At 46.9% G+C, this 25,748-nt stretch overlaps 1 protein-coding gene across 2 annotated transcripts in view; it reads left to right on the top strand.

Annotated features, from left to right (window-relative positions):
* Positions 1–7,064, top strand: part of GPNMB (glycoprotein nmb) — a 44,886-nt gene extending 37,822 nt beyond the window's left edge. For both annotated transcript variants that reach the window (XM_069211530.1, XM_069211531.1), the window contains exons 6-11: positions 1,974–2,393; positions 3,991–4,107; positions 5,742–5,841; positions 6,092–6,300; positions 6,535–6,625; positions 6,719–7,064. In XM_069211530.1, coding sequence (XP_069067631.1) covers positions 1,974–2,393; positions 3,991–4,107; positions 5,742–5,841; positions 6,092–6,300; positions 6,535–6,625; positions 6,719–6,869 — 1,088 coding nt within the window. In that variant the 3' untranslated portion in view covers positions 6,870–7,064. The remainder of the gene's footprint in view (positions 1–1,973; positions 2,394–3,990; positions 4,108–5,741; positions 5,842–6,091; positions 6,301–6,534; positions 6,626–6,718) is intronic.
* The last annotated feature ends 18,684 nt before the right edge of the window (positions 7,065–25,748 follow it).

The raw sequence follows: 25,748 nt of genomic DNA, 5'->3' as shown, positions 1-25,748 counted from the left end.
GTAGCCATGTCTTACTGAATTTGACCTTATCTAACACTTTCTCCGATTCTTTCGAGTCCAAATGTAAGCGCTGACTGAGTGCGGTTCAAATACAAGTGGATTGGGCCCAATCGCAGTTCACCATATTTTTTTGACTGGCTCGGCCTCATGCAACTAGATGGCTGCAGTTGGTCTTTTTAGACACCAGTTCTCCCTGAACTTTAAAAATTCCTAGCTCTGGGTGTATTGATTAGAATTATCGTTTTGGTATCCATGTACTTTCTTGTGAATTCACTTTTCCTGTTTTGTGTGCCGCATCAGTACTTAATACATTACCTCTAAGTTGAGCATGACTGTTTTGTGCCAAGCTACCCAGAGTTAAGCACTGGTTAATTTAGTAACCTTTTGTGGTTCACCCTGCAGTGGATTGTGGCTACTGCTTCACCAGAGCTCAAACCCCAGTCAACCAACAACCCAATTTCTCACAGCAGGGACTTACATTATGGTGTGTAGATGATCCTTTTTGGTAGTTTAAGTTTAATGCCTCCCAGTGTAAGGCAATGTGGGGGGAGAGGAGGTGGAACAATCGTGTGTGTGTATATACCTTGGTGCAGTTTTTCAGGGACATTTGTCTCTTACCTTGAGTTACTACATGAAATGTTAAGGCTTTTTGAGTTTGAGAAGCCTGTTGGCCGCTTCACCTCATGACTGCTTTCACATTAAATAGTATAAAATTTGCATGACCCTTTTTATGGTCTGGCTTGACAGCACTGCTGTCGCCAGACAATTGTGAGCAGAGCCCCTCTGGCGTTAGGCACAAGTTGAGCCAGGATGAACATACATGGACCTTTTAGGTCTGGTGTGACAGTTTAAGTGCCACCTGACCTTTTTACTTGCACCAACATTCTACATTTCTTTGCTTTGACACACCTCTTTTCTTGCAACTTATTTCACAATACCATGCAATGGGTGGGTGTGGTTTCAATTGGATCTTGCATATGGATATGTGTGCTTTTAAGTAGGCAATTGCAGACCAATTTGCTTGCAACTAGGACTGTTTACGTAAACGAGCCTTTGTCTGACCAGTGGCCACTTACATTCGATTATGAAACTTTTTTAACTAAGGCTTTTGGTGAAGCGTTATTTCATACCGGCTTCTGCCCAATCTTTCGGTGTCGGGCTTTACCAGGTCGTGGTCTCCCTGTGACATGCATGATAAAACCTTTATTCAATATTGAATAAAATGTAGGGCATGCCAACTGGAATTTTCCAGATGCTTCCGTCGCTGTACTAGAGCCACGCTGATGAACGGATTTGACACCATTAGTTTACTTGTCAAGCCGTATGGTAACTATTTCACAGCAACTGACCTTATATCTTTTAGGCCTGCTTAGATACTGACTGGTCTCAGCATTATAATCTTTAAAATCAGCCAAAAATAGAGGGATCAAGGGTTGGCCATCTTCATATTGTTTCCACTGACTATTGAATTGGACAGCCAGAAGGCTTCAACCATTTGCTAGCTTAACCTGTGAGTGAGGCAATTTGTAGGATCACGTGCACACCAGGCTAAAGCTACGTAATTCTGTGTTTGGTAAGCCACTACTTTACTCTGCCAATGCCTGTTTATTTCCTTTGTTTTTCCTGTGGGTAAACTGTTTTTGGGTTACAGTAAACTCCAAGCCAATAGAACCTCTCTTTTTGCACAAATAAACATTTTAGTGTAAAGGATGCTTCCCTATATTTTTTTAAAGTTTGCCTGCTTCCCGGAAAGCATTAAGTTCCTCTTTAAAATGTAAATTCATCTGCTAAAATTTTATTGGTTTATTTTTTTGTGGCGTAGATTTGCAATTCCAGCTTGCCAAGGCCGTGTATTGGTTTTGCTAATAGTTAGGTGTAACTTGAATTCATAACCCATGCTACTTGCAGATAACTGCCACTTCAAGTTTCCCCTGGAACAAACTAAGTTGTATCAATGTGTTCTTCTGTTGCAGACGAAATTCCTTTCTACGTGAATCTCTCTCAGAAGAATGACCGTAATGCAACAGACCACATATTTATTAAGGACTCTCCGATATCGTTCACTGTGAATGTCCATGATCCGAGCCATTACTTGAATGTTTCGGCTATCTCTTATGACTGGAACTTTGGAGATGGCAGTGGATCATTTGTTTCTAATAGTCCCCTTACAATGCACACCTACACCCTTCCAGGGAATTTCAGCGTTCACTTGACCATCAAAGCTGCTGTTCCAGGACCATGTGTGCCTGTGCCAACCACTACGCTGCCTGTGCCAACCACTACGCTGCCTGTGCCAACTACTGAGAAGCCTATGCCAACTACTGAGAAGCCTATGCCAACCACTACACTGCTTGAGCCAACCACTGCCAATATAACCTTCGTAGACCTAGAAGGTAGGTTGTAGATGCACAATTCAGCTCTGATAAATGTAATTGCGGATTATTAATGCTTGAGATTTAATTGGTGGAAGGAGATTTACAGAAAAGGAATTGATTAACTCGGACCAGTACAGCAAGTTGCTGCAGTTAGTGCAGACAATACCCCCAACCCCTCTGCCCCAGTACAACTTAAGCTCCCTATTGTTGCCGCTGTGAAGAGCTGTTGACTTGCCCAGGGTTATGCCTTATGACTATGATGAATCATGAGTCCGCAGTCTGGTCTGCAGCAAGTTCATGGATGTCCATGTTTTGTCCAGAGTGGTGTGCACTGTATTGTATTCAGGAGCATGAAATCTATTTGGATTGGAAGTCGTGTAGCTGTCCTGAAGGTGACCTGTACCATAGCATTATCCTAGCAGGCCAGGTTCAAGATTATTTGTTGTGCCAGCCTGATATAGACTGGCCATACCATATACGCAACAAATACACTTTTAAAATTGGACATCTTCAGGATATAATTACATAAAGTGCATTCTGTAAAACTGATCGAAGGGTAAAAATTAGAGCACCATGTGAAATACTACAAGACCCTAATAGTTTGGAAAAAGTGCTAGTGCCTGGGCAATTGGGCAGACCTTAAGGCTTTAGCTCTTGTGTGACCAAACTATTGCAGCTGGCCAACCCTTGGTGCACTACATTGCCAACAGTTGATATCCATGTAATGAAGTCTCTGGATGAGTGCTTATAAAATTACTTGTCACTGTGCATGCTAGTTTCCTGTTTTTAAAGACGCCACATATGAATCTAAATGTTGTAGGAGCGAAGCCATGAGCTTGTGACTGCTGAATCATTGCAAGTTGTGTACATAGCAGTTATTTACAAGATAGTGAAATTGATATTTGACTATTGATAACCTACCACTGTGTTGCTCCAGAGACCTGTTTCATTGTACTGCCATCGTTTGGGCCCCACCGCTCTGACTGGTAGTTATGTTGTACGTCATGTCAATTTAAATGAGCTGGTGACCTGCTCAGGCTGGCTGTATACCTTGGCTCTAATTGGGAAATGGGCAAAGCCACTTTGGATACGTTTCCAGGGCAATGACAGCTTTGCAGGTCATTGGGCACAAGTACCTTTCTAAGGGTTAGTGTTATGTTCTGGTGTTATTACTTCTATAAGCATTCATTTACTGTCCTTTAGTACTGCACTTTCCAAAGTTATCGGTCCACTTTGACTCCTATGATGTACTGAGGCCTAACTGGTTGGGGCTCGGGTGGTCGGGGAATTGGGTGTCCTGGGTAACCGACTGGGACCGCCCCCTGCCCCACCCCACCCATCGCCCTGGAAGGTAATGTTCATTTTAATGTGCCTTTGCTAATATTTAAAATTCAGGTTTGTCAGTTTTGTGTGTTGTGTGGGTTTTTGTTTTTCCACTTTTTGGAGGGTTCTGCTATGCACACCTGAAACTTTCTTATAGAACATTCAGGTTTTAATACAGGAGGTGCCATTTGATATTTTGTTGCTGCAGGCTTCCTATGGAAGTGCCACGCTTGCCTGTATTGCTGGTAACATGTTCCCGTTTTTTTCTGTTTATGTATTTTCGATCTTGAAGTGGAAAACCTAGAGAGAGTCGTGACTGCACCAGATGAAACAACCAGTCATTCAACTCCTGCTGTTGAATGCGTCATCTACAGTTATGGGTATTACGAGAGCAATATCACCATTGTAGGTACGGCTTCCAGACTTTTTGGGGGAGGGGGGGCGGGGGGGGGGGGTGTAATAGTTGCACTTTGAGAATGGTCCAGCACTGCATGTTGCTGCTGGCACGAATATTAGTCAGACTAGTTTACGTCAGCCCCCCGCGCCGGTATAGTGCTGCTTAAGGGCTGTCGCAAGCAGTCACTAGTTTTTCATTGGCTACAGAATATAAACCGGACTTTTAAATGGGCCAGTCTGTAGCCTTGGGGGGAGGGTGGATAGAGAGAGGTTCTTAAAGCTGTACTGACTGATTTAATTTCTTTAATTGAAACTGCGGATAAGAGAAATGGTGCCCTAAACCCTAGTATCAGGTCCCTGTGACCTGAAATATACCTGATGCTTAACTATTATAGTGGACACAGCTACGCAGGTGGTGAGGTAAGTGAACTGGTAGGGTGACCAGACGTCCCAGATTTCCCCTGACAGTCCCGGTTTTTAGAGCACTGTCCCGACGCTTCTCAATTTTAAACAAATGTCCCGGTTTTTGGGACAAAGGTCCGATTATTTACAAGCATACGTTAAAGGTATGCTCTCCTTTAACAGACGCCTACAAAGTATGCTATAATTAATTTGGGCCAGATGTAGCAAAGGTTTTTACCCATTCTGTGTCTATGGGGAAAGTGTTTGTACATATGGCCCTTATTCTGTTACTGCCAGGCAACAGTCCCCTGTCCTCTCCCAGCAGAGAGATGGAGTGGGGAGCAGAGAGGTGGGTGGGGGGCGGGGTGGGGGGCGGGTTGGGGGTGTAGGGTGGGAGGTTAAGGCATAGCTAATTTTATGTGCAGTCGTGTGTGTGTGTTTTTTGTTTTTTTTTTTGTTTTCTCTCTTCACACATTCACAAAGCTACGCAAAAACGGACATGTCAGATATAAAAGTGAGTGTAAAGACTTTAGTCCTTGTATGTCTGACATGTCCCAGTTTTTTGCTCCTCAAAATCTGGTCACCCTATCAACTGGGCGTAGGCATACCAAAACATACCACATGGTAATACTGTTTAGTTTGGGCCAAATGGGTTCCATCAGACATACAAGCTGGACTGCACCTTCCTCTGTCCAGAAAGACACTGACCTTGCACTCGTCATTTCACTTTGTCGTTACCGTGTCTTGCATTAAACTGCCCATTGGCTGGTCATCTGTAGCTGCTTTTTAATTTGGTTTATTCCTCTTAACACCCCCTCCCCCGGCGCTACTTTCTTGCAAATTCTGTGTTGCAGTGGGTGGCTGTATGATGGAATTGATATATAGAAATGTAGGTGACCTTGGAAAATAGTGATTACACTAACACATTTTAGATTTTACTTTGAGTGCCCCATTCATAACACAAGTTTCAGATTCTCCTACCTTTGTAGTGAAGTGATCTAGGTGCCTCAATCCCGTAAGTGTTTAGCTTATGTAAAGAAACGTTAATTTGTTTGTTCTGCATTGAGCTCATGTTATAAAACTGAGCATAAAGCATGAGCGTTGCTCTTGAATGCAGTGGTTTTGTGAATTCTGGACCATATTCCATTTCTGGGTTTCACATTTTTAAAGAATGCTCGCGCTCGCTGCAAGTTGGTGTTTCCCCTAATGTCTGTTCATGAGACTGTCTGTCTTATTTCTGTTTAGAGGGACTTCTTGAATTGAGTATACTTCAAAGGACCGGAGCAGAAGTGACTACAGCACTAGTTGACTCTGATATTGACTTCATTGTAACCTGCCAAGGCAGGTAAGTGCTGATTCAAGGCAACTTGGGGGAAAAGTCCTGACACTTAACATTGCCACCTCTCTGACAAGAGACTGATTGCCTCTTTGGACTGGCAGCCTGGCACATGCAGGTAACTCTTTGGCTGTTGATGGAGTGACTTGCCAGTATCACCATGTCTATCCTGATGTACATCATGGAGAGCGGTTTCTCATAACTGTGAACATGGGCATTCATAATGAACATATCTAATTTAGTGTTTTGCTTTTTGCAGTATTCCCAAGGATGCCTGCACTGTCGTTTCTGATGCCACGTGCATGGTTCCTCAGGGTACAGTATGTGACCAGGTAGCACCCACCACTGACGAGTGTCTACTAACTTTACGGCGGTCATTCAGCACACCTGGAACATACTGCGTGAACATAAGCTTAAGTGATGACGCAAGCTTAGTCCTTGGAGGTCTAATGGTGTCTGTGCATGACGGTGAGTGCGCTAGATTTATCAATCGTAATAGCATTGTTTTCTTGACTAGTGGGTGAGGCCAGCAGTGGCTGGGACTGAATTTGATGCAAGGTCAGCCATATTGATGTAGGGTTGAGGAAGAGCTCTGCCTCCTTGATTAACTCAAGATGGTTACCTCACTAATGAATTGTGGGAAGAATGTAATAGCTGAATGACTGCCGCATTAAACTAATTTCTAATGTAATTTTGTCTCAGGGTCTGGCAGCGGAAGAACAGTGGTGGCTGTTCTCGTATCACTAGGCTTCTTGGCAATTCTGGTTACAGTAGTAGCTGCCCTACTGGTCAAGTAAGTGCTGCTTGTACATATGTTCAGAATGTAAATTGTCAATGCAGTTTCTAGGTGACTTGTGACAGTAAGTGTCTGTCTTTCTACTTACAGACGGTACAAACAATACAAGCCCATTGAAAGTGCTGGAGACAACGCACCCAGTGAGGGTCTTGGGGTTTATTTCGGCAATATGAAGGCTGTTTTCATAAACCGAAAGAATGAGAGCCACCCCCTGTTGAAGACTAAAGATGGAATAATTTAAATGGACTTGGACACACTCTGTACTTAAAGTATACTGAGGAACAGATATAAGCACTGTAGTAAAAGCTAGAATGAAATAAAAGCTGTTGAACAAGCTTGCGATTGTAGCATTTGCTCTACCAAATACTCTTAATTGGTGCTCTGATAAATGTTCATGAGGGTCTGAAGTAAAATATTTTCTTTAAAGTCTTAAGAAGTGTGGTTCGTTCGTGTTTTTTTTATTTTTATTTTTTTTATTTTGTATTTATTTGCTTTATTTTTTTTTATATAATGGGCATTGAGTGAACCATAGTGGAAGGGATATTTATTGTGAGTGCTCTCAATGATGGTGTGGGTAACACGCTTTCCCTGTGCTTCTACCTATCACCAGTAAGTCAATGACAGTTATATGTCAGTGTGTTAAGTAGTCTGAACAGATATGGAATCCATATGACCCGTAAACTTGCAGCAAAGCTGTCTAGTGGTGATAACACTAAAGTGTTCCTGAACAAACTCTGGTGATGAATTTGGAGCTCGCTCAACTGCCAGTTAAAGCACAGAGAAAATCTACTTGAATTGCAAACAGTTTTTATCTGGCTAAGGTGTAGGTACTCCTCTGTAGTAGTAAAATGCTTTTCAAGTTCTGGTCTGACCATGAGATTCTGAAGAACATCCAAGGACTAGTGTCTCCGATTCTAGAGGATCTGGTCAGACCACTACGGAGTGTAATAAAGTGCAGGCTGGGAGGTGAACCGGACCTAAGACATGCGGTTACCACCTCTGCAGCAGGTACCAGGAGGTCTGAAAACCTGCAAAACAAAAAAGCCCGCAAATGGGCTTAGTCTGACTTGGGGGGGGGGGGGGGTTCGCGGGCAGCTAGAGAGGGAAGGGGAGGTTGAATCCGCCAATCGGAGTTAATGTCATTGGCCGACTCCTGGAGTAAAAGGGGGTGAATGGCTGTAGGGAGCATTGCAGGAAATCAAGACCAGGACTGCCTGCTACGAGGATAGATGACCACCTGACATGGGGATTTCTAGACCATTTTGCTTTGGAAGCACTGAAGGGTTTTGTATCTGCGTCGAGGGCCTCTGAGTAGGCCATCTGATGGGTGTGGGGCAAGGCAGTGGTCTTATTGAACAAACCAAAATGCTGGGTTGAGCGTGGGGTATGGCGCAAGCACACTGTTGTGTTGCAGCAGGTTGCGTGGGTTCAGACTTCAGAGCGAGGAGGCTCACCAACATGATAGAGGGAACCTGTGGCTGAGCAGGAGCATCCTGCAGAAGATCGAGCGCAGAGTTAAGCAAAGGGCACAGAGCAAGCTGCCCAGTCATGTGGAAGCAGGCTGCCTTACCACCTTGTTGAGCAAGGTGGTGCTCCAGTGGGATGGTCTAAGCCGAGGGGGAGAGGAAAGCAAGGCGTGGGGCAGGCAGCTCTGTGTGGCAGCAGGCGGGCTTCAGCTGAGTGGAGCAGAGGCGTTTTGGCAGGGCAGTGGTGATTGAAGGTAAACACTTAACACACAAGCTTGGACGTACTGTGGCTTCTAAAATAGATCAAGCATAATCGGGACAACCGGAACAGACTGATCCTCTGTCTGAGGACTGTGTACAAGGACACCCACGACATATGCACAGGGTTGGCTATAGTAGGGCTGAAATTTGTCCAGTGCATTTAAGCTGCAAAATATTGGAGGCGGTGCAAGTCAAGGGTCAGCTGAGCAGAGGAAGAGGCAGCTTACTGTAGTAGGTCTTATTTCAATTTGATTTGGCAGTGACGAGGAGTAGTTAACATGGCAAAGTGTTAAAAGAAACACCCTACCAGGCTGGCAGATTATGATAGCAAGCTAGCCCCAAAACGGAAGGCCCAAATAAAAGCAACTTTGACCTTGTCGCCTGAGCTAGATAACTTGTATGCGATGTTGATGGCAGCTGAGAGGCTGATGGCTAAGAAAGGAAAAGTGTGGAATAATGCACAAGCCCTGAAACCAGGGAAGCAGGAGCAGCCCTCGGAAGTCCAGGCAACCTCGAAAGTGGCTACAAGTGAGCAACAGAGCCACCCTCAGCCCGGTGTGAAAAGGGGCTTGTAGCCAAAACGTTGACCTCTAACTAGAGCAATGTGCTGCAAGGGGCATGTGTGGGGGATGGCAAAGCAGAGCATGTTGTCAAACGAGCAAGTTGCTGGATCCTCACACTTTGGCAACTCTGGAGAGCAGCAGCGATGAGCGCAGCTCCGGTGATGATGAGCAAACTGCATTGCCTGTAGCCTGCTCGGTGGCAGATCAAGGAGGAAGCCAGCAGTCTAATGGACATGGTGAGTTACTTGTGCAGTGCAAAGGGGGGCAGTTAAGCAAGTGCAGGGAGGGCTAATGGAGCAATGACCAACCTGGGGATACAGTATGGGGTAGTAAGCACAATCCAGCAGGGCCCACAACCATACAATGAGGCACAGAACCAGCTGCCAAACCAGTAGGCTGGACCTTGGGTGGGGGAGGGGACTCCTTGGCTTAGTCTGGCACAGGGGAGTTGGTTGCAGGTGGATCCTCATTGGTGGGCTTGGCTGTGACCAAGGAGCAGCTTTTCAATGGGGGTTCCCTCCTTTTCTTTTTGCAAGGCATACCACCAGGGTCAGGATGCACACAAGGGGTGGCGGGATGGTGCCTCCCTCAACACAAAGAAAAGGGGAGCAGTTCAGGAGCATGTAGTGGTCCTGAAGAGGGCACTGGGACCAAAAGGGAGCCATAAAAAAAATCTGGACAGTGGCAAGGAAGCTGAAACTGGGGCAGCCAAAGAGCAAGCACACACCCCACTAAGGTATGTGCTAAAGGGCAAATCAAGCAGTAGAGCAAAGTAAACCAGCAAGTGCATGTATTCAGCCTTCCCTTGGGGATCTGACAATGGCAAGAGACCAGCCTCAACCCAATAGAGGAAAGGCGAGGATATGGCGGAAGGAGTTTATCGATATTTTTCCACTCCTGGAGGTGTGCAAAGCAGGGCTATATTTGACAACGCAGGATAAGGAAGAAGACAAATGGGACTAAGAAAAGTGTAGCGTTGAAAAAACAATTGATAATTGGCTATGGGCCTTTAGGATCCTGGCTAGTGTCTTTGTGGAAAAGTTCCTGGAGAGTGCACCAGCATTGTTTCTGCATGAGCAGCGAAAGCATGTAACCTAGCAAAAATAACAGGGCAAGACATGGCTGTTATGAAGAAGGGTTTTGGGACAAGATGCAGACATGGCCAGTCACTGAATGGGTTCTGCAAGATGTGGCTGGGTACACAAACCACATGGTAGCTGCCAGAGAAGGTGTGTCTAATCAGTAATTTAATTTCTGTCTGCAAGGGGGGGGGGGGGGGAGGACACGAAGAGTTGGCACACAGCGTTGACCCCCTCCCCCCACGAGTATAGAAACATGAAGGCAGGGGCCACTTGTAGTTGGCTGAGCTAAAGATTGACAATTAAGTTTCACTGGGTAGAGTGGGAGGCCCATTTTTGGATCCCACCTTTTAGATCTAGTAATCTCCTCCCCTTTGGGCCTAGTCAAAAAAAAAAAAAAAAAAATAATAATAATAAACCATCTTTCATATCCACTGGGTGAATCATTAAATGGTGGCTTGGAGCAAGACCAGTGTTCAGTTTGCTACACAACAGATGATGCAGTTGAGCCGATTAAAGGCTTGGGGGGGGGGGAGGGGAGAGAGTTAAGGGGAAGAGGAGGATGAGGCTTATTGGCAAAGGTGGATATTTAATCCGCATTCTGCCTCCTTCCAGTACACCCAGACGGGTATCATTTACTGGAATTCAAGCTAGGGGACCACTCCTTATGACCAATGTCTCCTGATGGGGTTTGCCATCTCTTCCATATCCTATGCTTATTTTGAGGCATTCAGCAGTTTCTTGGAATGGGCTCTTAGGTTGTGCAATCACAGGGGGGTGGGTTTACCCACAATCTGGATGTCCCCTCCCCCCCCCTTTTTTGTAGGGGGAAAGGGCACAACAGACTGTCAGTCCCTAGTGTAATCGTTTAGTGGGCTAGCTAAAGAACTAGGGGTGAGAGGAAAAAGAAGGCCCTGTGATGACACTGGTATTCCTGGGCAATAGAGCTGGACACAGTAGGAGTGTGCCAGCTCACTGAGACAAAATTGGTGGAATTGAGAAAGTGGATTGAGACACTAAGCAGGAAGAAAAAAGCAAAACTGAGGGAGCTGCAACAGCTGCTGGGGATGCCTAACTTTGCCAACAGGGTTATCCCAGCGAGTAGGCCATTTTACTAGGCGCCTAGTGTGGCTGACCAGAGGGCTGATGAAAAAACATCATAGGGTCAGGTTGACCAGGGGGTGAAAGAGAATATGGTGTAATGATTAGAGTGTTTGGACTACTTTTAATGGAAGTTGTTAGAAATGGGTTCTCTAGTTGGCAGTTATACACCCTTGTCCAAAGAGGGACCACAGTCATAGTCTGAGTAAGTCCCACACAATCGAAATTATCCTGTGCCCACCCTCTGGTAGCTTGGCACTAAGCAGTCAGGCTTGACTTAGAAGGCAATGTGTAAAGTGTTTGTGCAATAAATCGTAAAGGAACGCAGTGAGAACACCGCAAAAATGCACCACACAGGTTTAGAAAAATATTTATCTGGTTAAATTGGGATCAAAAGGATAAAGATTCAATAAATTGAGATCACTTTGTAAGATTAAAGTCTTAAATCTTAGAAATCAACAGTTGTCTCTTGTTTGCACAAAGTACCTGGATTGCGTCAAAAATAACACGTATGGAGACTGCAGAGGAGAAAAATGGAGTGCGCGTTGGATTTTCCAGTGCACAACAGACAATGTGTTGTTTCTTTCCATGTTGCAAGGGGCTTTGCATTGATTTCTGGCGCACAGTGTTGGCTCCTCACTGCAATGAGTATCTTTTTGACGCCCAGGGGCGATGCGGGGAAATCCTGGGCGTGCAGGAAGAAGTCACAGGTGTTGGTGTCCATTCAGTATGGTGATGTGTCTAATTTTCTGTTGCACAGCAGGCACTGTGTTGATTCTTCACTCAGGAAGTTTGGCTGCATCGTTCTGGCTCTGATGTACATCGATCCGGTAGGGCTGTGCGTCAAAATTCTGGCCGCAAGGCAGGCACTGCGTTGATTCTCCACTTGGGAAGTTGGGCTGTCATTCCAACTCAGCTGTGTGTAGATTTCTCAGCTGCAAAACGGCTGTTTCCAGCAGGCTGTGCATAGATTTTCGGCGCACAAGTTTCCTGAAGAGTAGTTTTTTTTTTTTTGTAATGGTTTTTTTTTTTTTTTTTTTGGGCCTAATACTTCAGAAAACAGAAGGCAAGCTCAATCCAAGCCCTTGGTGAGCACTTCTCAGCAAAGTCAGAGGACCGCAGTGCTTTTCAGCAAAGCAGTCCAGATGAGTCCTTTGGGCAGCCAGGCAGTTCCTCTTGACAGGTTCAGATCCAGAAGTGTGATTTGGTGGGGTCAGAACTTATATACACAAAAATGCCTTTGAAGTGGGGGAGACTTCAAAGAGTGGTTTTGACGTGGACAAGGTCCTCTTCCAGTACAGGTCTGTCTGCCAGGGTCACAGTAGGGGGTTTAGCAGTCCATTGTGTGAGGGCAGGCCACTAGCCTTTGAAATGTAGGTGTCAGGCCCTACGCCCTTCCAGCCCAGGAAGACCCATTCAGTATGCAGATGAGTGCAGGTGTGACTGAGTATCCTATGTTTGTGGTTGTCTGGGTGAAATGCACAAGGAAGCTGTTGCCAGTTGTGGGGCTAATTACCGGCACCGCATGCTACACAAAACACGCGGTGCACTGGTATTAGTTTTAATTGCTGCGCAGCTACGGAGGGAGCCGTCTCCTTCCCAGCGTCTTTCCCCGGCTCTCCGACATCACTGGCAGCCCTTTTATTTCAATTGGCTCAAGTGAGCCAGGGCTCAACCAATGCAGTAACAGTAGGGGTTGCCGTGGCAACACCCCTACAACATTTATGCTTTTGGTAGTGCCCGCGTCCAGTTAGTCTACGGGCGCGACACTACATCCCTCCCAAAATTTAACAAATAAATGAAACATAACACCATCATGGTAGAACAGTATCCATTAACGACTTAGCTCCATCGACTCGTAGTAAGAAGTCACGCAGCATCGTAGAGGGTGCAGGATTGCTTCTCAGGTGGTATCTCGACGGGAGATCTCTTCCACCTCGTGAACTGGGGTCTCTGGGGTTAGTGTCAGTCATTGTCCTGTCTGTCACAGACACGTTCCATGTTCTCAGGAGCAGGATCCCTCAACTGGTGCTCTAGTTCTTCATCCCCATCCATTTCTGTTAAGGAACCATGTCTGGACTGGGGACTTCTGATGGAGCGTGGAATCTCTTAAACCATGATACATTCTGCGCAACTTGTTCAGGGCCTCTCTTTGCCAAAATCATTGATCCTTGACAGCTGGTAACTATCCACGGCTTGTCTTCAAACGGGAGATGAAACTTGTTTCCGGGGAATCTGTCCTTTATGAGCACGGCGTCTCCTTGTATGTCCGAATGGCGCGCTCTCCTACGCCTGCTTGTTCCATCATTTGAATTTTTCCTCTTGGCATATTCTTTTCTTTCATTTATTGGACTGGGCTTCCAGGACTCATGATGGGGTATGACATCAGTCACTATTCGCCCCATCGATAGATGACCAGGAGCTACTCCAGTGGTAGAGTGTGGCGTCAAACAGTAATCACGGAGAAAAGAGTAAATAGCTCTCTATTGCTTCATTCTTAGCCATCGCAATCCGAACCACTTTATTTAGTGTCCTCAAATCTTTCTACTTCCCCGTTGGCTTGAGGCCAGCGAGGAGTTATCTTTCTGTGCTTAATGCCCAGGGACCGTAGGTATTCTCTGAATTCGCTCCCACGATACGGTGGCCCATTGTCAGTCTTGACCTCTTGTACTAGCCCATGAGATGCAATTTTTTTTTCCATCTTTGATATGATTTCAGACGCTGTCAAGGTTCTGACTATTTCTACCTCGGGAGATCATCTGATGGTCCTGATTGATGACTACTATTAGGCAGGCACCCAAAGTCCAGGCTTGTCAACACCCACGGCTTATGGGGTCGTTCCTCAGTCTCAATAGGGACTGGGGTGTTGGGAGTTCCAGTCGTTTTGCACCATTGGCATGACCATATTGACTCCTCTACACTTTCGTCCATCTGTGGGAACCACACCTCTGTCCTCAATCTGTTCTTCGTCTTCACCATATCTTGGTGGCCAGCGTGTGCTAGCTGAACGACTCTACTCGTGAGGCTGGATGGGATCACGAGCCTGTGATCTGAGGAGACATCCGTCTTCACTGATGGTTCTTGCCTCACCCGGTGTAGTCCTTACATGACCATCCTCGACTCCAGGGTTAGGGACTGCCACTGTTTCGGTCCAGTGCGACAGTTATTGTTCTGTATCGTTTGTATAGCTCTTTGGAGGTTGCCATCTGATTCCGTGGCTTGTCTTATTGTGTCCATCGTGATGGGTAGTGATCGTGATATCTCTGCTACCCATTTGACATATTCCTCGGTCTCACGAGCTTCGTGTTCTTCTCTGAGTGGCGGGTCTGGAGTGCCTTGAGAGGTAGTCTGCTGGGTTGTTTGATCCTGGGCAATATTCCACTTTACAATTGTATTCCTGCAATTGAAGCATCCACTTTTCAATGCGTGGAGGTGGCTTGGATGCTGTGCCTTGGAACAGTGGTATTAAAGGTTTGTGATCTGTGGTGACAATAAACGGGTGTCCGTAGACGTATAGGTGGAAGTGTTTACATCCCCAATGGATTGCAATTGCCTCTCGCTCAATCTGAGAATATCTTCTCTCTGTCTGTTAGTGAGCGGCTCGCATATGCAACCGGGGCTCAATCTTCCTCATTGACTTTTTGGAGGAGCACGGCTCCTAACCCTGTTGGGCTGGCATCTACTGCAATGGATGTTTCTCGCCGGGGATCAAAATATCATAGGATGGTGTCGTCTGAAAACGCTTCCTTTGTTGCTTGAAAGGCACGTTCATGTTCAGGACCATGTTGATGCTGCTTTCATGAGGTCTCAACGGTTTAGTCAGTGACGTGAGGTTCTTTATAAAACGGCCACAGTAGTTTACCATGCCCAGAAAACTTCGGACTCCAGTTACAGTCGGGGGTTTTGCATTTTTGATGTCTATCACCTTTTCCGGATCAGGGGCAATGCCGCGTGATAAGGTGTATCCGAAGAATTGTATCGTTTCTTTGAGACTCTCACATTTCTCTCTATGGAGAGTGAGTCCCGACTCATGGATCCGCTGGAGAACTCTTTTGAGAATGTCGTGGTGTTCCTGGATGTTTTTTGCAAATACGAGAATGTCATCACTGACATAACACCTTTCAAGTCTATTAGCAACTCTCTTATCGTGTTTTGGAAGACTTCAGCTGCACTTGAAATTCCGAAGTTCAGCCTCTTGTAGCGGCGGAGTCCAATATGGGTAGAGAATGTTGTGATATACCTGGACTCCTCTGCTAGGACTAGTTGGTGGTACCCTGATCTGGGGTCCAGTTTCGAGAACCATCTGGCTTCACTTAGTTCTCCTATTAGGTCATCGATGGTTGGTGTAATGTGTAGTTCTTTTTTAGGCTACGTTTAGCAGTCTCGTATCAACACAGATCCTGGCTTCTCCAGGTTGTTTGGTTTTTTTGGCTACTACAATCGGAGATACCCATGGTGTCAGGCCCTCCACTTTCTCTGACTCCTGCTGACTCTAACTTGCATAGTTCCTTCTCCACTAGGGGGCGTAAGTGAAACTCTATCCTTCTGTGTCTTAAAGCTATGGTGTTGAACTGACTTGTCGATGTGTAGCGTGATTTCTTTGTTTCTTAGACACCCTATGCCTTCAAAAACATGAGCGTAGGACTCTAATATGTCACTCAGGGACTCCATGTGTATCTCAAAAGTGAAGGTGACGATGCCTAGGGCTTCTGTGGTGTGGCACCCTAGTAACATTCGCTGTCCTTCCTCTGCTACATAGATATAGGATTGGATTTCTTGAGATACCATAGCACAAAACTTTCCTTTCATCGTCAGCGGTCGCACTTGGCCATATGCAATTACTCTGACCTGTGTCGGTATGAGTGGTGGAACTGGTTTTAACTTTTGGTACGTCGCTTGTGCCATGATGTTAATGGACGTTCCAGTGTCTATTATGACTTGCACTGGGCATCCAGCTACTTGTATTTGACACTTGGGCAGTTTTCTCTGCCGACTTGTGGCCGTACTGATGGTGAAAATTGAGTGGACTATTTGTACTCCTTCCTCATCGTCATCCATGTCACTGCCTCTGGGTTGTGTCTCTATAGCTGTGTTTACTGTGGTTTGAGAATTTGTACCCCTCGTCGTTCTACATACTTTGACGAAATGATAAAATTTTCCACACCCTACACATTGCTTTCCTTTGGCAGGGCAGTTGATAAGGGGGTGGTTTGTCCCTCCGCACCTTCCACATGTTTTATTCGATAGTGGTGTCTTTTGTGTCTTTGGCTTGGAGGACGCTCCTATCAATGCTGCTACCTGCTCCATCTTGATTGGGTTCTGAAGAGCTGCTTCCATATGGGACGCTCTTACCTTTGATAGCTCTTTGGTTCTCCCCATTGTGAGAATGTCTTGCAAGGGTCGCCCTGACTCTTAAATGATCCGTTCTCTTAATTTGGAGGACGCACAACCCTGTATGATTTGACCTCTAATTTCATCATTCTCATTGTGGAATGCGCATGTTCTATTTGAATCTATTCAGTCTCAAATAGAACATATCGATAGATTCATCAGCAGTCTGTCGAGCTTGTCGAAAAATAAACCTTTCATAGTCTACATTGACCATGGGTGCACCATGCGTTCGGAGCGCTGCAATGAGTGTGAGATGCGTCTTTGGCTCTGCTTCGTTTGTTTTCGCTATGCGGTATGTCTTTCCCTCCTAGGTGTACCACCATTGCTTGTTTTTGCTCATTGTCTGTTTTTGTGGCTTTGAAGTAAAACATGAGACACTCTACCCATTCATTCCATCGCACTGCCTGTGTAGATGGGGCATCTTCCACTATGAATGGCTCGATTGGGGGGGGGGGGGGGAGGGGGTGGAAACGTATTCATTTTGTATTATTTTATTTTGACTGTCTCTCTCCTTAGGTTGTGGTGTATACAACTGAAACTCTGCTTACTGTTTCCTAAATTGTTCTGCCTGCTCCTGTGCCTTTAAATATTATTGGGCGAGGCACACACAGCTTTGCCAAGTGTGCCTCGCGTGTGGAGGTCTTTTCTTTGCTGGGGGTCACAGCCGGTTCCTTTTTCCTGTGCACGGCCGCCTCGTGGGTGTGATCTAGGCACGAGCACCGTGCCTGGCCTCCTTTTGCAGATGGGCAGCGCCCACTCTCGTCGCCAGAGTTGTGGGGCTAATTACCAGCGCCACGTGCTACACAAAACACGCGGTGCACCGGTATTCGTTTTAATTGCTGCGCAGCTACGGAGGGAGCTGTCTCCGTCCCAACGTCTTTCCCCGGCTCTCCGACGTCCCTGGAAGCCCTTTATTTCAATTGGCTCAAGTGAGCCAGGGCTCAACCAATGCAGTAACAACAGTAGGGGTTGCCACTTTTCTAGGGACTCAAGTAAATTAAATATGCCAATTGGGTGTGAGCCAATGTTACCATGTAAAGTGTCCAGAGTCCTAAAGCCAGCAAAAATGAGGTCCGAAAAAGAAGAGGCGGAAGGCTAAAAGTTTGGCCGTGACCCTGCAGAGAAGTGATGTCCAACAGGAGTCCTATGTGGAGAGAGCCCTGGGAGCCTGCCAGTCAACTGGAACTGTTCAGATGCATCTTGAGGGAGGTTGGGTGGGGAAGAGGGGGTTCAGCCTGAATGACGGCAAGGTGGCCCCTCAGCTGGGAATAGAAGGGTGTGATGCATAACATTACCTTGCTGAAATTGTCCCCCCACTCTGGTGGCTTTTGCGATCTGGGGTTTGACAGTTATCCAGCAAGTAGGTCATGTTGTAGTCCGACTACCATGCTGTGGTTCAGGCTATCAACTTGGGTATAGCGCAGAACCTGCCAGTGATGCACCTGTTACTGCACCTCATGGGTTGACAGTTGAAAGGTAATATAGGAGTCAGGCTAAGTCATATCCCGGGCTGTGAAAACAGCATTGCTGATGCCTTATCTCATTTCCAATGGCAGAGATTCAGAGAGCTGGTGCCAGGTGCAGACAATGAGATGACACACATACTTGGCCACCTTTGAGAGTTAGTGGACCCGAGCTGACAATGTTACTGGCTAATGCCCTAGCCCTGAAAACCAATGCAAGATGCTGGGAGACATTTAGTTGGGCAACGAGGGTGCCAGAGCAGAGTGCAGTATCCAAGCAGGATGTATAAGGGTTCAAACCAAAGGCATACGCAACTGGCCACAGCAGAAGTTGGGCACAGACACCCCCAAGCACAGTAGCCTTTTATGCTAAGCTGGCAGGGGAGAGAGACCCTACCAATGCTTTCATATGCAGGACTGCCATGAAGGGCTGGGTACACTATAGCCCAAGCAACAGGACCAAAAGTGCCCAATTGAGTTTAGCATTCTAAAACAACTATTGGCAATGCTCACTGAGGCTTGCATGGATGAACACGAAAGGCTGCTGTTTAGGGCAGACTTCAGTCTGGCCTTCTTTGGGGCATACAGAGTGGGTGAGGTAGTAGCTCTGTCAAAAGTGAATATGGGAACAAGATGCCTTCTGGGCAAAGACATAACATTTGGACAAGACTGGGTGGTGGTCCAAGTCAAAAACTGATCAGTTAGGCAAGAGTTAAAGGTCACGGCTAAATTGCCTTGAATAGCGATGTTTGCCCAGTGTGTGGGGAGGAGCGCCCTACCAGACAAACCTTTATTCAGTCACAAAGATGGTTCGTACCTAAGCCGGTTCCAATTTATTGCAGAATGACACTTGAGAAAGCAGGCCTTAACCCCAACAGCTTTGGTTCCCACTCATTTAGAATAGGTGCTGCAGCTACAGCAGTGGTGCACGGGCTAGACACAAAGCGCATAGGGCATTGGGAGTCTGGGGCTTTCAAGCTTCACATAAGGCTTTTGAGCGCCTACAATGTTATTGCTCTCCTGACAGACCTTGGTGAGACACGCTGCATGGTTTGGATCTTGGGCCACTCATTCATAACCAGAGCATGGGGGCTATGGTTGTGCAACACAAGAGTGGCTTGGCTAGGCCAGCCAGGCATGGGGGGGAGCAGCTGTTGCCAACAATTGAAAGCGCACTCAACAGGGAAAGCCCCCCTCTCAATGCATCTGGGTGGGAATTACCTCTGCATGGGTAAAAGGGAGCTGTTTGGGGCCATGGTAGCAAGACTGACAGCGATAGCAAGGCTTGTGCACCCGGCCAAGGTGATATGGTCAGAAATAATATTCAGAGAGGTAGGCAGGGGCACAGGATACTGGGTTAGTTGAGGGGTCTAGGGGGAAACTAAATATTTCTATGTCTAAAAACTGCAGGGCTAACTCATGGGGTTTTGTGAGGCATGCTCTCATTAATCTAAGGTCACCAGGGTATCGAGCAGCAGATAGAGTACATCTGTCAGGAGTTGGTATTTGACATGTTTTTACTTAACATAGTTGAGGAATTGGAGCGCCTTGATTTCTCATGAATAAAGGGAGGGAGCAGCCTGTGAAACCACGAGCAACGTGGCAGAAGGGCCAATTAGCCTTAAAACACAATGCTCAGAGAAGGAGCACCCCGACAGTGCCCTTGGGATGCCTGATGGTGGGGGTAAACAACAATTGGTAAAAGGGGCAGTGGTAGGCCGGCACAGCACTTGCAGCCCAGGCAAGGTCAGAAGCTGCCCACAAGGACTTGGCAGCAAGGGAAGCCTAGCCGCCAGTTCATACTGGGACCAGATGGTCATAACAGCCAAGACCATATAAATGGATCTTTTGCATGGGTCATATGATCAACTGACAACCAAGTGTGATTTTGAGTCATGTATGATTTGTAATAAACTGTGGCAGTGTATTATCCAACAATGCTTCCAGAGTTGTTTGGGGGTACACAGGATGGCTGTGAGTTGAATGGTTTTTAGCACGAATATGAGGGACTAGAGTGTAGGCTGGGAGGCGAAGCTGGACCTAAGAGAGGCCCACGGCAAGCACCTCTCGGCAGCGGGAAGCAGGAGGCCTGAAAACCCTCAAAAAAGCCCGCAAACAGGCTTAATCGGGATTGGTGGTAGGATTCAAACCTGACAATCAGACTGAATGTTGTTGGCTGAGCCCTTCAGTAAAAGGGGGCGAATGGTCATAAGGAGCATTTCAGGAAATCCAGACGACAACCCACCCCCTCCCCACACCTGACCATGGGTGTTGCAGTCGCACATGAAGGGTTAGTCGCAACAGCCAGAAGGGTTAATTAGCCTAGAAAAACAATGCTCAAAGAAGGTGCACCCCGGTAGCGCCCTTGGGATGCCTGATGGCAGGGGGGGATAGTGGCAAACAATAATTGGTAAAAGGGGGCAAGGTTGGGTGGGCACCACACTTGCGGGCCAGGTCAGAAGCCACCCACAAGGACTTGGCAGCAAAAGAAGCCTAGCTTCCAGCACACGTTGGGACCCCAATGGTCTTAACACAGAAGAGCATATAAATGGATCTTTTGCATGGGTCATGTGATTGACCACCAGCCATGTGTGATTTTGAGCCATATATGATATTTTTTTTTAATAAACTGGGGCTGTGTATTATTCAATAGTGCCTCCAGAGTTGTGTTTGGAGAATTGGGTACACAGGATGGCCATGCATTGAGTAGTTTCTCGCACGACTGGGAGGGGTTAGAATATTTCAGTTTTGTGTGCAGACCTAACGTACATCTATCTCTTGTTCAGAGGGTCATGTTCCATCTACCACAACATGCAAGTCATGCCATTGTCCTTCAGTTCAGTGACTTATAAAGCACTCAATAAGGAATAATACTGGAGGAAAAAGCGGCCATCTGGCTGCTCAGCCTACTACCTCTAGATTAGATGGTCCAGCATGGTTGTACGACCATAGGTAAATCATGGTGCCGCTTTGGTGGTAAACATGCTGCAGTCATGATTGCACACAGGCAAGACACAAACTTGAATCTACAAATACAAACCAATTGGTTAATTCATGTTTAACCTTCACATTAGGTAATTGGTCAGAGTAAGTATTGCACCATTATCAATGTATATAGTTTATTCAGCTATTAATATATTTTTACCTCACCCCAGGAAAGTGGTGTCATCAAATCAGTTATTTTTCTTCGGCTGCAGCTCATGCCTGGTTTAAGGTCACAGTGTGCTGTAGTACCATTCTTGATCAAGAAATTACTCAGCATTGATCTCGGGCAAATACCTCATGAGCTGTATTATCCTCTCCCCAAAAAGGGCATTTAATCAAAATGACTTTTGCCTCCAGGGCAAGCATACTTCTAAATTACAGGCAGCAGGGAGAATAGACTCCTTGTGCTATTAGCCAAATTTGTCCTACATTCATACGTTCAGTTTAGAGGCAGATAATGCTCCAAAATACTTAAGAATAAAAGATTTCAATAAGTTGTGTTAATATTGAAAGTGCTGTCTTGCTGAGGTATGACCTGTTGAGGCAGGCACTTCGATCACAGATAGTGCTTACCCTTCTTTTCACACACTCCTTTTTATTCACCCTTAAGTGGTCCCATGATAATAGGTGTGCAAAGTTCACAGGTGGCAACTTTATCACAAATATTTTTATACTTAGGTGGGTTGCATCATTTGGAATCTACAAGTGGACACCCCAGAATGGAAACTCGTGTAGCCAAAACCTTAATCAAATATCCAAATGCAGATCTTTCCACAGATGTGCCAAAGGCACACACTGCTAGTCTACTGCTTGTGCTCGCCTTCACTCGGGCAACTGAGAGATCAAAATGAATTGCTCCAAATTCAATTTGTCCACACAGCTACAGTGTAATCAAGTCAGGAGGCAGAGCTGGCAAATGGAATGACAGTGGGAGCTGTCGAAGACCAAGAGGAGCTGAATGAATAGACCAGCCAGAGGCCTATGTGATGGCCTAGGCTGCGACGGAGGAGTGCCTGACCAGAGGAGCTGCAGAGAAACCGTAGCGGCTATCCTCCATCAGTGGTACAAAATGAAGGAGGACCTGCTTTTGTGCCCACCTGCCTTGGAGAGGCTGGACCAGTGGCTGACTGAGGAGGCTCTCGAAGACAGAGGATGGAGCCAACCTGGGCTGTGAGCAGCGCACCACGAGCGGGCTGAGACCAATGCAGCAGAGTAGGTTGAGGCCCTCTGGAGATGTGGCAGGAGATATTGTGGTGACGGATTAGGGCTCCGACTAGGCAAAGAGGGGCTAGTGTGGTGAGGACCCGTGCTGACTAAAGCGGAGCACAGCATCGGCCACGTGAACTGGTGGCTGAGAGACTCTGCTGAACAGCGGTCCCATCAGTGACATATGAGTTTTGGTAATTAGATGGACCCCCCCAGGGCCATCACACTGCACAACATCTGCTATAGGGGAGCGTGACCTGTCCCTGGCACACCCCTGTGGCAAAACCCTTTCCAGGCTGACATGAGGCCCGAGATGGTAAGGAAAATGGGGGAATTGCAGGCCACAAGGCAAAATAAGTGGATTGGAACAGAGGCCTGGGACATTGAAACTCTCCTAGCAGGGCCTCCAGAAGATTGGGGACTCCTAACAATTTATCAGCACTGCGGTGGTGGCTACCTCCACTATTGTGTGAAAAGGCGGAAGACTGCAAACAATGCTGAAGCCCCCAACCAGTGTTGATTACCTGAGCTGCACAAGAGGACCCTGTGCTCAGCTCTATCCCTCGATCATTGGGGCTTTGCACAGGCCCTGCTGTGTGGGCACACTTGTTCGTTTGGTTTGATCCACGTGCCCTATGGGGGAACCTATGCACAACATCTGCTGGAGTGATGAGCCCTAACTAAGAATGTAAGTACATGTGCTCTGTTGCAGGTAGGCTGAAGTACACTGCTGCTCTGGTGCACATATACGACCTAGGGAGCACAAGAAGTAGCACCCAGACTGAAAGAAGTAAATAATGGCTGCTTGGGTACATATACTGATCCCCGTGGTGTCAGCGGGAGGTAGACAACACTGTCACAGTGGAAACACCTCCCCCCAGACTGGAGAGAGGGGTCCTACAGTTAGGGAACCCTATAGACTGAGATGGATTAACTGAGGCCAAACCAGCCCATATCAGGGTGAACTGTTGAAGGCAGGTACTGAGCAGTAAAGACACAGATGAAACTCTTCGGACTCTGGAGACCCAGAGTAAGATACATGTACATTCGGGCCAAAGGAGATTGAGTCCCTTGGTGCATATTGGACCTCCATTAGAGTACTGAGATTGACCATACAGAGTAATGAGATTGACCATATAGAATAAGCCGCTGCCTCAATGATCGTTGTTCCAAGTGTATGAGATATCAGTCTTATGCCAGCGATAACCATGGAAAAACTCGAGCTAAACAATCCCAGATTCCCAGGAATGCGCTGAATCCACAGACTGCAACATCTGGGAGGGCAGAGTGAGGGACAACGAGATTTCACATATGCAGATACACTTTGACCAAATCCTGGCGGGCATCAATGACACTGTCGGCTCTCCAGTAGGACATAAGTGCGGTTTCAGTGGGACTCGACCTGCTGAGGGCAGAACATCACCAACCGGCTGACACAGTGTGGGAGGCTGAGGCTGGGATTGAAGAAGTATTCCCAGCACAGAAAGACCTCACGAGGCAAATAATAACTGTGGCAGGCAGAGTGAGCATCCTTGAATCCCAGATGGAAGATGCAGAAGGCCGGAACAGATGTAATAATGTTGGCATAATGGGCCTCCTAGAGAGGACCAAGGGTGAGGGCATGGTATCTTATCTTGAGAACTGGATGAAAACTATGGTAGCCCCAGACAGTCTAACTCCCTTCTTTGCCCTAGAACGGGCACACAAGGTGCCTGCCCACTCTCTGGCCCCTGGTAGGCCGCCACAACTGGTGGTTGCCAAACTATTACACTTTAGAGACCGTGATACCTTGTTACAAAAAAGCCTGCATGGAAGGTCCGTACCAAATCAACAATGGAAATGTCACGATGTTCCCCTATTATACGGCTACAGTCCAGACAAAGAGGGCATCCTTCATCAAAGTAAAAAGAGCCCTTAGAAAAGAAGGTCTTCAATACTCTTTGCTATTCCCTGACAAACTAAAAATCCTGCTAGATGGAAAAATGCACTTCTGTGGGGAGCCATCTCAAGTATGGGCGTGGCTGGAAGCTTATAAAGCTGGAACACTTTGGACATGGAATCAACAGAGGCGAGGAGAGGGGCGACAACACCCTAAAACAATTACGCAGCAGCCCTAGAGAGTGAGGCCTCTTTCAGAGACCATATAAATCACAGAATACTCAGGACAAGGCAGCAGCACTCCAGGTGGCAGTTGCAACTGCTGAAAAGACTGGATCAGAATTGGAGCATGGCTCAAACTTAGGACACTACAGAGGACACAAACTTGGAAAAATCCATTTGAGATGAAGATGAGCCCCCCTTGGAAGCCCCCCAGATAGCTGATGACATCATTTGATACCTCGCCCTGGTATCAAACCTCTACAACAAGATGTCTCATTACCTGGTATTTGTGGACAGCTGGGAGTTTCCTATGGTAATACAGGTAGAAAATGATATTCCTGTCTCTAGAAGTGTTAATTGATGTCCTCCACTCGACTGGCAGTCTGACCACAGTAAATTTTTCTCCTCGTGTAAGTATTCTATTTGTGGGCTGAGGTGAAATGTGGAACACTGCCCTATAAGACCACAAACACCACCATCTGACCCCTTACAGGAGCCAGATGGAGCTTTACACACAGCACTGTCTTTTTGGACATGTTTTTCAGTTTGGGCAGACAACCATAGCTATTCAAACTATTCATGATGTGTAAAGTTGGGAAGTTGTTGCTTTCTGTGTGTCTCAGAGGGATGTCTGGGTGGGGGGGTGTTAGTGTCTCTGCAGGGCTTGCTTGCCCCGTCTGCACTGCAATTACAAATATGGCCTCTAAGTCCTAGGAGATCAATTGTCTAACATGGAATGTCAGGGGGATGGGATCCGCTACAAAGCATCATAAAATCCATAGACACCTATGACCTAGAGGGGCACAAATAGCAATGTTGCTGGTGACCCACCTTATAGGGGTAGAGATTGAAGGCCTACATAGTAGGTGGCATGGACAATTATGGGGAGCAAAAGAACGATGGATTAAACCCAGATCTGTGACTGGGGGTGAGTGTTTGCATTGTCAGCACTCCGTCCATCATCCTTTTGTGTTGCTAAAGTTGTCCTAAGTGGGAAGGGTATGCCCAGACGTGGGTCCCTTGCTCACTGTGCCACTGGAGTCAAGCTAGCCTGGCTGATGAGGGGTGAAACCCTGAAACCGGTCCCAGGATGCTTGTTTCCGGTCCAGGGAGGACCTGGCCTGGCAGTTCGGGCTGGACTGTTCCCATGAGGAACAGGGTCAAGACTGATTTGCATATGGCTGGGTCCAAACTGGGGTGGCATGGTGAGCAAAAGAATGATGGATTAAACCCAGATCTGTGACTGGGGGGTGAGTGTTTGCATTGTCAGGACTCCGTCCATCATCCATTTGTGTTGCTAAAGTTGCCCTAAGTGGGAAGGGTATGCCCAGACGTGGGTCCCTTGCTCACTGTGCCACTGGAGTCAAGCTAGCCTGGCTGATGAGGGGTGAAACCCTGAAACTGGTCCCAGGATGCTTGTTTCCAGTCCCGGGAGGTCCTGGCCTGGCAGTTCGGGCTGGACTGTTTCCATGAGGAACAGGGTCAAGACTGATTTGCATATGGCT

This window comes from Pleurodeles waltl, chromosome 10 (genome assembly GCF_031143425.1).
Source record: "Pleurodeles waltl isolate 20211129_DDA chromosome 10, aPleWal1.hap1.20221129, whole genome shotgun sequence".
Taxonomy (NCBI): domain Eukaryota; kingdom Metazoa; phylum Chordata; class Amphibia; order Caudata; family Salamandridae; genus Pleurodeles; species Pleurodeles waltl.
Note: the sequence above shows the minus strand (reverse complement) of the source record. Positions and strands in the feature narration are given on the sequence as shown.